General features: G+C 42.4%; 1 protein-coding gene across 1 annotated transcript in view; it reads left to right on the forward strand.

Moving 5' to 3' along the window:
- huwe1 (HECT, UBA and WWE domain containing E3 ubiquitin protein ligase 1) overlaps positions 1 to 13,395 on the forward strand; it is a 35,363-nt gene that overhangs the window by 18,940 nt on the left and 3,028 nt on the right. Inside the window, exons 49-76 of the mRNA XM_043224315.1 lie at positions 32 to 204; positions 379 to 518; positions 615 to 690; positions 773 to 871; positions 1,114 to 1,241; positions 1,352 to 1,511; positions 1,643 to 1,871; positions 2,098 to 2,276; positions 2,351 to 2,440; positions 2,549 to 2,709; positions 3,164 to 3,209; positions 3,914 to 4,269; positions 4,321 to 4,324; positions 4,551 to 4,761; positions 4,904 to 5,028; positions 5,113 to 5,336; positions 5,421 to 5,815; positions 6,075 to 6,741; positions 7,100 to 7,784; positions 8,896 to 8,990; positions 9,079 to 9,235; positions 9,408 to 9,540; positions 10,162 to 10,367; positions 10,522 to 10,778; positions 11,892 to 11,994; positions 12,220 to 12,369; positions 12,451 to 12,696; positions 12,818 to 12,935. Coding sequence (XP_043080250.1) covers positions 32 to 204; positions 379 to 518; positions 615 to 690; positions 773 to 871; positions 1,114 to 1,241; positions 1,352 to 1,511; positions 1,643 to 1,871; positions 2,098 to 2,276; positions 2,351 to 2,440; positions 2,549 to 2,709; positions 3,164 to 3,209; positions 3,914 to 4,269; positions 4,321 to 4,324; positions 4,551 to 4,761; positions 4,904 to 5,028; positions 5,113 to 5,336; positions 5,421 to 5,815; positions 6,075 to 6,741; positions 7,100 to 7,784; positions 8,896 to 8,990; positions 9,079 to 9,235; positions 9,408 to 9,540; positions 10,162 to 10,367; positions 10,522 to 10,778; positions 11,892 to 11,994; positions 12,220 to 12,369; positions 12,451 to 12,696; positions 12,818 to 12,935 — 5,613 coding nt within the window. The remainder of the gene's footprint in view (positions 1 to 31; positions 205 to 378; positions 519 to 614; positions 691 to 772; positions 872 to 1,113; positions 1,242 to 1,351; positions 1,512 to 1,642; positions 1,872 to 2,097; positions 2,277 to 2,350; positions 2,441 to 2,548; positions 2,710 to 3,163; positions 3,210 to 3,913; positions 4,270 to 4,320; positions 4,325 to 4,550; positions 4,762 to 4,903; positions 5,029 to 5,112; positions 5,337 to 5,420; positions 5,816 to 6,074; positions 6,742 to 7,099; positions 7,785 to 8,895; positions 8,991 to 9,078; positions 9,236 to 9,407; positions 9,541 to 10,161; positions 10,368 to 10,521; positions 10,779 to 11,891; positions 11,995 to 12,219; positions 12,370 to 12,450; positions 12,697 to 12,817; positions 12,936 to 13,395) is intronic.

Here is a 13,395-nt window from a genome sequence, read left to right on the forward strand (position 1 = left end):
TCATTTCATTGCTGTTCTTGGTTTCTTGCAGTCCTAATATGGCAAACACAGTAAATGCTGCTCTGAAGCCTTTGGAGACGTTGTCGCGAATTGTGAATCAGCCTAGCAGTCTGTTTGGGGGTAAAGGGGGATCCAGCAAGAACAAGACAGAGCATGACACTGTTGGCACAGTCAGGGACAGCAACAGCAACACCCAAGATCAAGGTATTACTTTGATCACTTTAACTTTATCAACAGAGTAGGGATACAGTGTCCTTATATTGAGGTGTTTTTTTTTTTTTTTTTTTTATAAATAAATATATATATATATATATATATATATATATATATATATATATATATATATATATATCTCTATCTCTCTGATATTGTGTACAGGGGAGGCAGGTGAGGCAGAACCAGCAGAGAATCGTGACCGTGGTCAAGCCACAGATGCTGACCTGATGGATGGAGAAACCGAGGCTGACACTGTGGTCATTGCTGGACAGCCTGAGGTGCTAAGCACTCAGGCCATGCAGGTTAGAAGAACACCAGTTTGTGGAACTGTTCTCTGTTGATGAATAGGAAAATCCTCCTCTAGTCAAGCAGTGATTTTTATTCATGTGTTCTTGTAGGTGGAGAATGAGTTGGTGGATTTGATTGATGAACTTTTAGAAAGAGATGCAGGAACTGTTAATAGCACCATCATCGGTAAGTGATTTATTTGATTCCTTGCGAAATATGGAAGTGACAGAGTTGGATTTGTGTTTTTGATTTGGTTTTTGTTAATTAGTGGGTCGCTCAGGAGAGGATGAGTCTCAAGAGGACGTGCTGATGGATGAAGCTCCTTCCAATATGAGTCAGGCCTCCACTCTCCAAGCCAACAGAGAGGGTAGGATGCGGATCTGTTACATATTCACTTGGAACTTATGATAACAGTGACCCATAACTGCTATAGCTTGCTCATTGGGCTTAATAGAAAAGGCTCCCACCCTCTGATTTCCATTGATTCTATTTTAAACTTATGTTTCTCACTTATGGTATGTCATGTTACACATTGGGAATTTTTCTTTATACTCCTTAAATCTGTCTTGGGGAAGATATTGTAGTCACTTTATTGTCTGTACTGGATAGACTCTATGAACATCCTTGAGCCAGAAGATGAGGAGCACACACAGGAAGAAGACTCCAGTGGCAGCAATGAGGATGAGGATAGTCAAGATGAGGAAGAGGAGGAGGAGGAAGAGGAGGAGGAGGATCAGGTAAAGCCATAAACCAACCTAGAGAAGAGTGTTCTTTTTTTTTTTTTTTTTTTTTTTTTTTTTTTTTTTTTTCCTTCTTTCCATTTTCTCATTTTGTTATGTGTTCTCAGGATGATGAGGAGGGGGATGAGGATGATGATGATGAAGGTTCAGAAATGGAACTGGATGAAGATTTTCCTGATATCAATGCTGCTCCACACATTCGTTTCGAGAGATTTGACCGGGACGATGACCTCATCATTGAGTTTGATAACATGTTTTCCACATCTGGTAAGAAATTACTAGTCTAAACAGCTACTATGTTTATTCCCTTTTTAGTCAGAGTAAACACCCATGAGATTATTTAATTTTTTTTTACCAAATATGTCACGTCTATTCTATTTGTCTTTTGTGCACTTTAGCTGACATCCCTCCCTCACCAGGAAATATCCCCAGCTCCCACCCATTGATGGTGCGTCACGCTGACCATGGCTCACTGACTCTGGGGGGATCAGGCACCAGCAGCAGATTGGCTCAGGGCATGGCACGCAGCCAACGCGCTCTCCGCCAGCTCACGCCCAACACAGGCCACACGGTCCATGTACATTACCCTGGTAACCGGCAGCCTAACCCTCCTCTCATCTTACAGAGGTGAGTCTTTTTAAAGGAACTTCTTTTGCCTTTCTTTTATCAAGAAATTTTTACGGTTGTGCAGAAATTAGCGCACTTATCTATAAAGTTGTTCATTTTTAAAGGCGTTCAAAAAGGCTTCCTGTAGTTCCAGCATGGCAACCACTATAAATGAGACTCATTTGAAATTCTGTTTGTTGCCACTGCAGCTTCAAATTCCATTTTTTTTTCTTTGTGTGTGTCTCAGATTATTGGGCCCCAGTGCTGCAGCTGATATCTTGCAGCTGTCGAGCTCTCTGCCTCTGCAGTCTCGTGGTCGTGCACGTTTACTTGTGGGCAATGAAGACGTGCACATTATTGCCCGTTCGGATGATGAGCTACTGGATGACTTCTTCCATGAGCAGAGTAGCACTGGAGGACAAGCTGGTGAGTCTCCCACAGACAAGCTGCTTTAAAATTAACGGTTACAGATGCACCTGCTAAACCCTTGTGTTCTGCAGGCACCCTTTCAGGCATCCCAACCGCCTTAACCAGATGGACGGATGAGTGTAAAGTCCTGGATGCCGAGAGCATGCATGACTGTGTGGCAGGTGAGACCATCTGAAAATGAATATATTACCATCTGTTGTTTATTCACTGCAGGAAGAGCTCCTAAATGAGTTTGTATCTAATGTCAAGTCTTGTGCTTGGTCTCTCAGTGGTGAAGGTTCCCATACTGCAGCACCTGGAGAGCTTGCGTGATGAGGAGCTGGAGGAGCGCAGGGAGAAGAGGAGGAGACAGTTGGCAGAGGAAGAGGAGACAGCCAAACAGAATGAGAGTTCTGCAGCTGGAGAGGAGACCCGAGAACAAAGCCTACAGGTAAAAGAGCATGGAATGTGAATAAAGTTAGAAAATGTTTGATGCGTTATTGCAGAGAGGTGCTTCTATTATGTTTATAATCGCAGCAAATTGTAAAATTGTGGAATATTATGGCAATCTGAAATCTAAGTGTGCTTAAGATTTTTTTTAATAATTTAAGATAAAATGAATAATCTCAGTTTTCACAAAAATATTATGTAACAGTATGCACTTTAGTTCTCTTATTTTATGTAAAGCAGCTGATACTATAATCCAATTTTTTTTATCTTTCAGTTATGAATTCCTTTGATAATATGAAACAAATTACATTACTGTGATTTCATAAGATTTAATTCAATCAGTACTGATTTATGGCAGTACCATGAGTATCAGCCAGGACACAGGTCACACGTCTGATTGAATGTGAATTTCGCAGGGCGTATGGTGGATGAATTGTTTCTTTTATTTCTCACAGAGCTCTGGTCTAGGAACAGTCAATGGTGCTGGAGAGAATGCTGCAGGTAAGAGCATCGCATGTTTTTATTTTTACAGAATCATATGTTAAATTAGTGCTTTAGTGCATATTTTTGTTAATGTCATTGAGCACAAAAAAATGCAAATCAAAGAGCGTTTTGTTTCTAAACTGTAAAAATTTAATCACATATATTTTATTGTGAAGAACCAAGTTTCTGGATTAGCTCTTCTGCGGGCTGTGGGATGAGGTAGTAGTTTGTATAGTTTTAGGATCACACCAGATCTGGGAGATAACTATACAGTCTACTGTCTTTCCCACGGTAACCGATTCAACAACTGGATCACCTTCTTACCATCTCCAACCCTGTGGTAACGCTGCTAGGCAACAATCAATTGTTTAATCAATTGTTTCTAGGCAACTGCAACAATTATTTATAGGTTTACATCTACATGAATTGTAATCACCACTTTACTATAAGTATGAACAAAACTACATTATTTTACTTGAATGAAGATACTGTGGCTGTGTTGTGGTGAGGTAGTAAGTTGTGTTGTTGTTGGGGATCAGTATAGTGTGGCCCTCGAAGGAGATAACTATACAATTTACTGCCTTCCTCACTGCAGACCCTCAGTCACATGCCCTGCCTTTTCATAACCTTCTACAACTGAGCTATGGTTTCATTTATCATAAGTTATTTTTATCTTAACTTATGTTCACAATACACTATTTCTCATTCTGCTATCTGGTCAGAAGGAGAACAGGCACAGAGTGGAGTGTCGTCCTGCCTGGACCCTCCTCGTACCTCTGAGGGTTTCCTCACAGCGCCGCCATCAGGAGAAGTCACCCCAACCACCCCTGCCCCTCACGAGCAAGCCCTCGTGTCTCTGGAAACAGCCATCAGTCAGCAGGTGCACCAGCCAATCACGGAGCTGCTGCTGGCTGACTCCAATCCTGATTCTCACAGAGCCTTGGCAGGGGCGGGGCTTCCCCAGCTCTCAGCGCCTGATAGGCGAATTGTGAGGCAGAAGCATCTCAGATGGAGATGTCACCTGCACCCACTATTGGTGAGAGAGGAGGAGGAGGAGCATTGGATGCAGTCAGGGAAGGTAGATTAACTTTGAATCCTGTAAAATTAGATTTTACGCACTGTGGTTCAGTGGAGTGACATTCACATCACAGTGAATTTTTCTACTTATTCTACTTAAAAATGTCATGCCTAAATGATCTGTGAAGAGGCTGAGCCTTTATCAAAAAATTTTGTATAATCCCACTGCATTCTACATGCAACTACTGCATGTACTTTTCCCAGCCTTTTGCATTGCTTATGTTGAATTGCTTACAAATTGCAAACATGAATTGAATTTTTCCCCTATTGTGTCTGTCTCAGCTTCTCTTAGTCCAGATATAGCTGAAAGTTCAGAGCCTGTGCCAGTGGGTGTGTCTCAGCTTGAGGGTTCACCCATGGATACAAGCAGTCCTGCCTCAGGAACGCAAGAAGAGCCAGCTGCCAGCTCTGCTCCACCCAATCACATGTCTCAGGAACTGTCAGGAAGTGGTGACAGTGGCCTCACAGATAGACAGACAGATGCAGAAACAGGGTGAGCATTTGGACCACAGTAATATTTAATAATAAGTAAATTTGCTCTTTAATTTTAGTAAACAGAGACACACAATCAATAAGAATGAGATACATGGTTTTATGACACTTGAATTCTTACCATATCATGATCTTTATTTCAGCTCAACATCTGTTTCATCTCCTGGTGAAACCATGCCTAGGAGTGACAGTGCAGATAGCCAGTCACAGGCAATCCAAGAGGAGCCTCTCCCATCCACCAGCAATGATGATGATGACCCTCTGGCAGGTTGGTATTTCAGCTGGTTGGTGATTGTGGATATAGTCATAAGCCATTTCTAATCTTTTGTCACATTTCGTCATTTCCTTGAAGGTATTAGTCTGCCAGAAGGTGTGGACCCATCTTTCTTGGCAGCGCTGCCTGAAGACATCCGTCGTGAGGTGCTGCAGAACCAGCTGGGAATCAGACCTCCTTCTCGGCCTCCTGTTGCCTCCACGTTGGCAACATCAGCTAGCACTGTGCTGGGAGGAGGGCCAGGGGTTACTGAGGTTAGCCCAGAATTCCTAGCTGCTCTCCCACCTGCAATTCAGGAAGAGGTATGGGTAACAAATGCAGAGCGATTTTATTTTCTGAACTGGGAAAGTCTTCCAAACTTGATGAATATTTTCTTATGCTATAAGGTCTTGGCCCAGCAACGGGCAGAGCAGCAGCGTAGAGAGCTGTCCCAGCAACCTACACAGGGTGATCAACCTTTGGACCCTGTCACGTTCATTCAGACCCTACCCTCTGAGTTGCGGCGATCTGTTCTGGAGGACATGGAGGATAGTGTGCTGGCGGTCATGCCCCCAGATATTGCAGCAGAAGCTGCTGCACTGCGGAGGGAACAGGAGGCCAGGCAGAGACAGCTGATGCATGAGAGGTTGTTCGGTCACAGTTCCTCCTCTGCCCTGTCTGCCATCCTACGCTCGCCTGCCTTCACAAGCCGCCTCGGTGGCAACCGTGGGGTACAATACACACGATTGGCTGTACAAAGAGGAGGGACATTTCAAATGGGAGGGAGTGCCAATCACAGCCGGTGAGTGTGCAGATAATCAGGGCTTGATGCTTGAAAAATACCAATAATAAACACAACATCTAGGCTTACAGCTGCGTTTTGATCTTAAATTAAATAATAAAAAAATTATAATACCCTGACATTATTCACACACTGTTCTAAATGCAATTTATAGTTTACACACATTTTAGTCGCGAATGTTGGTAAAAGTGCTGTGTTTATGAACAAGACCATTTAATATCTCTAATTCATCTTGTTTTTTTGTTTTTTTTGAATGTAGGCCCTCTAGCTCCAATGTTGATTCTCTTCTACGTCTGCGAAGGCGTCTTTTGTTGGATCATGAGGCCTTGTCCTGCCTTCTAGTGCTGCTTTTTGTGGACGAACCCAAACTCAATACCAGCCGCCTCCACCGAGTGCTGCGTAACTTGTGCTACCACTCTCAGACACGTGGCTGGGTCATCCGCAGCCTCTTGTCTATTCTTCAGCGTAGCAGTGAGAGTGAGCTCTGCCTGGAGACCGCACGCCTGGAGGAGTCCCGTGGCAAGCGTTCGCTAGGCCAGGGCTCATCCAGTGGAGGAAAGGGTTCCTCTTCATCCCCGCAGGTTGCTGTATCCTCTTCTTCATCGTCGTCCTCGTCATCGTCCTCCCTGGAGCTGTTGAATAGAGTGGAGTCGCGTAGTTCCAGTCAGCTCTCCTGGCTTTCTGTTTCAATGGACGCAGCTTTGGGATGCAGGACAAACATCTTTCAGATCCAGCGGGCATCGGGCAGAAAACATGCAGAGAAGCATTCAGCGGGAGGGGTCATGAGCTCAGGAGGTCTTGGAGGTGGAGTTTCAGGAACGGGAGTAACATGTGCAGGAGGAGGTGGATCAACTGTTCACATCCACCCACAGGCTGCTCCAGTTGTATGTCGACATGTACTGGATACCCTCATTCAACTGGCAAAGGTACTAGAGCACCTTTAGCTAAAGAACACTCATATTTATTCCAAATTAAATTTATATGGTATTGAATTAAGAGAAACTGTTGTGCTATCCTTAAGCCAGGACTAGTCATTAGTTAAATTTAAGATATTTAAGCAATATTTACTAAAAATACCTTAGAAGAAAACACAGAACGGTGACATATTTTAACATATGTCAGAGTAAGATGTTTTCAGCTCAAACATGCATTTTAGTCTGACTAGCTTAAGCCTTTTCTTTGAAACCTGAAGAATATGCAATAAAGTAATACACAAAATGTACTAATTATACAGGTGACTGTGCAAAGCAGTAAGTTTGATTCTCTCACTCTTATTTCTTTTAGGTATTTCCCAGTCACTTCACTCAGCAGCGCTGTAAGGATCCCCTGTCATCGTCCTCATCAGAGTTGGACACTCGTCTTTGTGCCAGCTCTACACCGACTCCCAGTGGAAGCTGTCGGTCAGGTGGCACCAGCCAGAGCAGCTCCTCAGCTACCCTGAGTAATCCCACCTCTATCCACAATTCCCTGAGCGCCTGCGCAGTTACACCACAGTCCCTGGGCATTTCCACTGATTTTTGGGATCTCCTGGTCAAACTGGACAACATGAATGTGAGCCGTAAAGGCAAGGCCTCCATGAAGACTGTGCCTCTAGGGGGTGCTGGTGAGACAGAGGGGGCTCTGTTGAGCCTTGAAGCGTCTCCACTAGGCCAGCTGATGAACATGCTCTCCCACCCAGTGATCCGCCGTAGTTCCCTTCTTACCGAGAAACTGCTCCGTCTGCTCTCTTTGATCTCCATCGCTCTGCCTGACAACAAGGCCACGGAGGTTCCAGCCAGCCACCCAGTGCCTCAGGCCCCAACTGCCACACCCTCTGCTCCTGCCACTCAAACCACAGTGGGGTCAGGGACCATCTCAGTGGTGGCAGGTGTGGGCACCGTGCAGGGCTCAGTGGGCCTGGCACCCTCTCAGCCAGCCACCACGGTATCTGTTGCTACAAGCAGCACCACCATCTCCGGCAGTATTGCTGGTGAGTCTTTAGAGCATTTGAAAAGAGTTTAAAGCATGGATAAATACCAGCTGATTTGTGACAATTTAAATTTACATCTTAGACATTTACCAGACACTTTTATCCAAAGCTGCTTAAAGTAGTTAGAGAAATTGTTTACATAACTGCAAAAGTAATAATAGTAATAAAAATGCAATTGATAGAGGGCCAGGATGTTTTTTTCCCCCTTGTTTTGTCTTTGTTTTTTTCTTTTATGGAAGAACGATAAATAAAATAGAATTAGAATAGTACCAGAGATGGAAAAAAGTTGGAAGAGGTGTGTTTCTTGAAGATGGCTAAGGATTCAGCTGCTTTAATTGAGTTGGGAAGATCCACGAGATTGGAACAGTTAATAAAGTCTGTGAAAGTGATTTTGTACCTCTTTGGAATGCATTGTTCGTTTGCAGAACACAAGCTTCTAGAGGGTACATAGGACTGAGGTAATTTAGGTTAAGGGGTACAGAGCTAGAGGTGGTTTTGTGGGCTAATATAAACACTTTGGCTAACAGTAGCTGCTCACATAAAATCTGTGTAAATCGACAAACAGAGGTGTGATGTGCATACTTTTGGCTAATTAACGATTTAATCTTGCAACATTTTGGATTAATTGTAGAGGTTTAAAGGTATTGGCTGGAAGACCTGCCAAGGGAGCATTGCAGTAGTCGGGTCTGGACAAAACAAGAGCTTGAACAAGGAGTTTTGTTGAAAGAAAAGGCATGATTTTCTTGTTTAAAGCAAATCTGCAAGACTGGGAAGTTTTACAATTATGGTCTGAGAAATTCAGTTTATCAAACTCCAAGGTTTCTGGCTGTTTAAGGAGTTGTGGCTGATAAACTGAAGGGTGAAATTGTGCTAAAATTTTCATTATGAAATAGATATTTCCAGTTTTGGAATAAGATTGTCAGAGGCACATTTGAAGTTGTTTTGAAACTTGGACTGCTTGATTTAAAAACATAATTATTTGTCAGTATTGAAATAGTTTATTTAACATTGTTAGAAGTAGATGATATTAATAATGCTGGTGATTGACCAGACAGTTATGTTTGTGATTTTTGGCTATAAAATATATAAATGTTGTATCATTTTATTTTAGCTGGAAAACAGAAGCCAGCAGTGAGCGGCACAGACATCGAAAGCAAACTAGCCTCTACTGGACTAACAGAGAAACAGCTGCAGCTCTCTGTGGAGGTACACACATATGTTGGTTCTCCTAACCCTGGGCTCTTTTGACCCAGCTCAGCAGGTGGATTAGTTAACTCCTGTGGTTTGTGTCCAGGTGCTGACATCCCACTCGTGTTCAGAGGAAGGTCTGGAGGACGCTGCCAACATCCTGCTACAGCTGTCTAGAGGGGACGCACCAACCCGAGACACTGTATTGAGACTTTTACTCAGCGGGGCGCGTCAGCTCGGATACACTCTCTGCAAACAAATCGGTCAGTAGTACATTACTGCCAAGTTTTTGGTATTATGGTTACTCATTAAAGCAAGATTATGTGCTGAATAGTGATTTATGTATTATATGTATATGGCAAGGCATACTCGTGATTGTGTTATCTCCATCATGAAGGTTTGTGTTTAAGTTGGGAAATGTAATCTTGTATTTAGGCACTTTACTGGCGGAGTTGAGGGAGTATAACCTGGAGCAGCAGAGAAGAGCACGTGCTGATGCTCAGTCTCCTGAAGCCTCTCATGAGGACCCATCTATCACCACCCGTCTAAAGGGCAAAATGACCAGCAGGTGAGGACAAACTTTCAACCTACGTTACCCTTTGGTGTTGGTTGGATTTAAATAATTTTTTTTGTTTAGTTTTAAAATCTTCTTATGTTTTCTGACCAGCAATTTCACTAATCTTCAGTCCTCCAGGAATCATTCTAAAATGCTGATTTGTTCAAGAATCAATCAGTGCTGAAAAAACAATTGTGCTGAATAATATTTCTGTGAAAACTTTGATACATTTTTTAGGAGTACGTTATGAATGGAATGTTTGAAATACCAATGTTTTGTAACGTCACTTTTGATTATTTTTTTCTTTGCTAAATAAAGTTTTTAAAAAAAAAAAAAAAAAAAAAAAAAGAAGAGGAGAGAGAGTTTTGCTCCAAACCTAATCAAACTCTGCAGGAGAGTGGCACTCCAGGATCAACGTTCCCCACTCTAGATATAAACTGGTTTTAAATTCTCTTTGATTTGGTTAATGTTGATAAAAGCTTTTGCTAAGTTAGTAAAAATTGACATTCTCTGCAGACCTTTTCAGAACTTTATCTGCCATCTCCCTAAAAGGGTTCTTTACAATAACCAATACTTTTTTCTTTTTTTCTTTTTTTTTTTTTTTTTTTTTTTTTTTTTTTAAACAAATTACAGATTCGACGGATCAGAAAGTGTGGTGATTGTAGCTGCTCAGAAGCGCACGTTAGGTGGCCGTGAGCTGCAGCTGCCCTGCATGAGCTCGCTTACGTCCAAGACCTCCACGCAGAAGTTTTTCCTACGCGTGCTGCAGGTCATCATCCAGCTTAGAGAAGACACACGGCGAGCTAACAAGAAAGCTAAGCAGACAGGAGGACGACTGAGTAAGTCACTCTCTTTAAACACACGGGCGTCCTCTAATCCTTTAAGAACATTTTCACGCTTGATTATGAAGCTTTCATTTAAGTCTCTTCTCCCATTTAAGCAATATAGACAACTTCTTAGGTGCGTCTAGATTTATTCTCCATTTGTCTTCAGGTTCAACCAGTCTGGGCTCGGCCAGCAGTATCCAGGCTGCGGTCCGTCAGCTAGAGGCTGAAGCGGACGCCATCATTCAGATGGTGAGAGAGGGGCAGAGGGCACGCCGTCTACAGCAGGCCCCCCCACCCTCTTCATCTGCATCCTCTTCTGCTGCTGCTGCTGCTGCATCCGCTGCTGTGGCTGTGGCTGGATCGTCTGCCCCCAGTACCTCTGCAACCAACAACCCCCCCGCTGGCACGGCCAGCGCAGCCACGGTTAGCATGGGCCGCACTGACAGCAGGCAGACTGCTACTGACTGTACTCACCCTCACACACACTCATGTTGTCATAATAATATTACTTTTTCTTAATGATACTATCTGACTTTATATAGGTTTTATTTAGGTAAAGTTGTAATTTGATGAGGGACATATTTCACCATATTGTATATAGGTCAGGAACGAAAGAGCTAAAAATGTTTCTTAGTTATTCAACAATATATGTTTGGGCATGTCTCTATTCAAGATGTGCATTTTAGTATATCAGATTCATAACGTTAAGAGGTAAAATACAATAACCCTATACTGCAATGTTCTTTCGGGTTTAGAAGAAATTACTTAAATTCATGCAACAATTTATAGAATTAAGACTTTCAGCTCTCTTTTTTTATTTAAACTTGAGTGTAAAATATCCTGTCAAAAAGGGTCTTTGGAAAACCTTAAAAGTTCAAATTAAACCAACTTTGAACTCATATGCAAAATACCTATTTATTATATTGCCAAGCCATTTCTAATAATCAAATATCATGATACAAGTATATATTTGCTTGCAGTTCAAATTTAAACAGTGTCCTCTGAAAGATCCCCCTAGCTCTATTTATCAGACATCTGGTTGCTATTTTAAAAGTTACTAAACTTACACTGAACTCACAAGTGTTTCACAAAGAAAGCAATTCTGTCATAAGACCTTTCAGTGATTCTTTTCTAAATGCCAAATCTCTGTTCCACTTCTCTACTGCTCTGCCTTCCACTGCATTGTGCTGCATTTACTGCATAAAGTCTGTTTGGTTCAGTGTTTGAGATATCAATGTTGAATGTTGCATGCTTACAGCTTTGTGATTCTCTCTCTGGTCTTTGGCTTTGTCTCTTTGTGTGTGGTTAGATTTTTGGCTGGCTGTCAATGCTTTTTCGCTTAAGCTCCATCCCAACCCCCTCTTTCTCGACAATGTCTGAATGTTTTGATGCATGATGCTGAGTCTCAAGCTCTGCTTCAGGTTTCAGTCTGTGATTACCCTCATTTCATCTTTTTTCCTACATTCTACACTGTCTCTTCTCTGTCGGAGGGAATTGTATTGAATCTCACCCTGTTCCTTGGTTCCCCTGGTTCAGTCGGAGGTGCACTCTGTTGCCGAGCCCCCAGCAGCTCAAAGAGATGATTCACCTATGGATGTGGACCAGCCCTCACCCCTAGAGCAGGACCAGGCAGCATTAGGTGAGGTCCTATGAAACAACAGATGTGACGTGATGGAATTATAGCATAGAAATCACTGAAGCTTTTTTCTTTTATCATACGTGACTTCAAGGTGTTATTTGATCTTAGAGCATTTTGTCAAAATGGATGAAAATGTGCTTACCTGGTGCTGCGTTGATGTAACTCTGAAATTAGTGGTTTTATATAGATTTAATTTGTTCAAATATGGTTTGTGTGTGTGTGTAGGTGAAGAGAGCAGCAGTCAGCAGGAACAAGAAGAGCGTTTACCTGACCTGCCACTGTTGAGTGAGCAGCTGTTGCTGGATGAGCTATGGGATATGCTAGGGGAGTGTCTGAAAGAGCTCGAGGAGTCTCATGACCAGCATGCAGTTTTAGGTATATATTTGTTTAATTATGAATGATTTCGGAAATAAAGGAATTATTTTGTGCTAACAATTCTTTTTGGTATTGCTGTAGTGCTGCAACCTGCAGTTGAAGCCTTTTTCCTGGTGCACGCTACTGAGCGGGAAAGCAAACCTCCGGTTCGAGACACTCGAGAGAGCCAACTGTCTCACATTAAGGACGAGCCACCCCCCCTGTCCCCTGCACCACTTACCCCAGCCACCCCCTCCTCTCTGGACCCCTTCTTTTCCAGGGAGCCCTCCTCTATGCACATCTCCTCCAACCTGCCTCCAGACACACAGAAGTTCCTGCGTTTTGCAGGTGAGTCAATCAAACACAAGCTGTCCTGTGGTCCCTTATGGAGGTTCACACAGTGTAGAGGAACACATGATGAATACTGATGAAGGTTGTCCTCGATCTGAACTCCTTCTGTCTTAAACAGAGACCCATCGCACGGTGCTGAATCAGATCCTGCGACAGTCCACCACTCATCTAGCAGATGGGCCATTTGCCGTTTTGGTTGATTACATCCGCATCTTGGACTTTGATGTCAAGCGCAAGTAAGATGCTGCCTTTTTAGCTGCCAAATTCAAAAGGAAAAAACTGTATTGTAATAGCAACACAATGCCATACACTTTGATGTTTTAAAAAAATCAGTGTTTAAATCAGTACTTTTAACCACACTGATGTATGACAAAACACATTGATGTAATACTACTAATAGATTTATTAAAGTAGTGTAAGTCCATTATTAATCATTATAGAGAATTAGAATTACAAAAACCCAGAAGTAAATCTTCTGTAATTTAGTAATTAGAATTTGTGAAAGTCAATATATCTAAACAGTTTTTGTGCAACCTTATACTCCTACCAGTTTAATTATTTTTGTGGTGAAACAAAACCCAGTTGCGTGTGTTTGTGTATTAATTTTCTATTTATACATATATTATACACTTTGAGGTTGTTCTTATTTGGCTTTTTCTACTTTATTTTTAATTTTTTTTTCTCTGGGTTGAGTCT

The sequence above is a fragment of the Puntigrus tetrazona genome, chromosome 23 (genome assembly GCF_018831695.1).
Source record: "Puntigrus tetrazona isolate hp1 chromosome 23, ASM1883169v1, whole genome shotgun sequence".
Taxonomy (NCBI): Eukaryota; Metazoa; Chordata; class Actinopteri; order Cypriniformes; family Cyprinidae; genus Puntigrus; species Puntigrus tetrazona.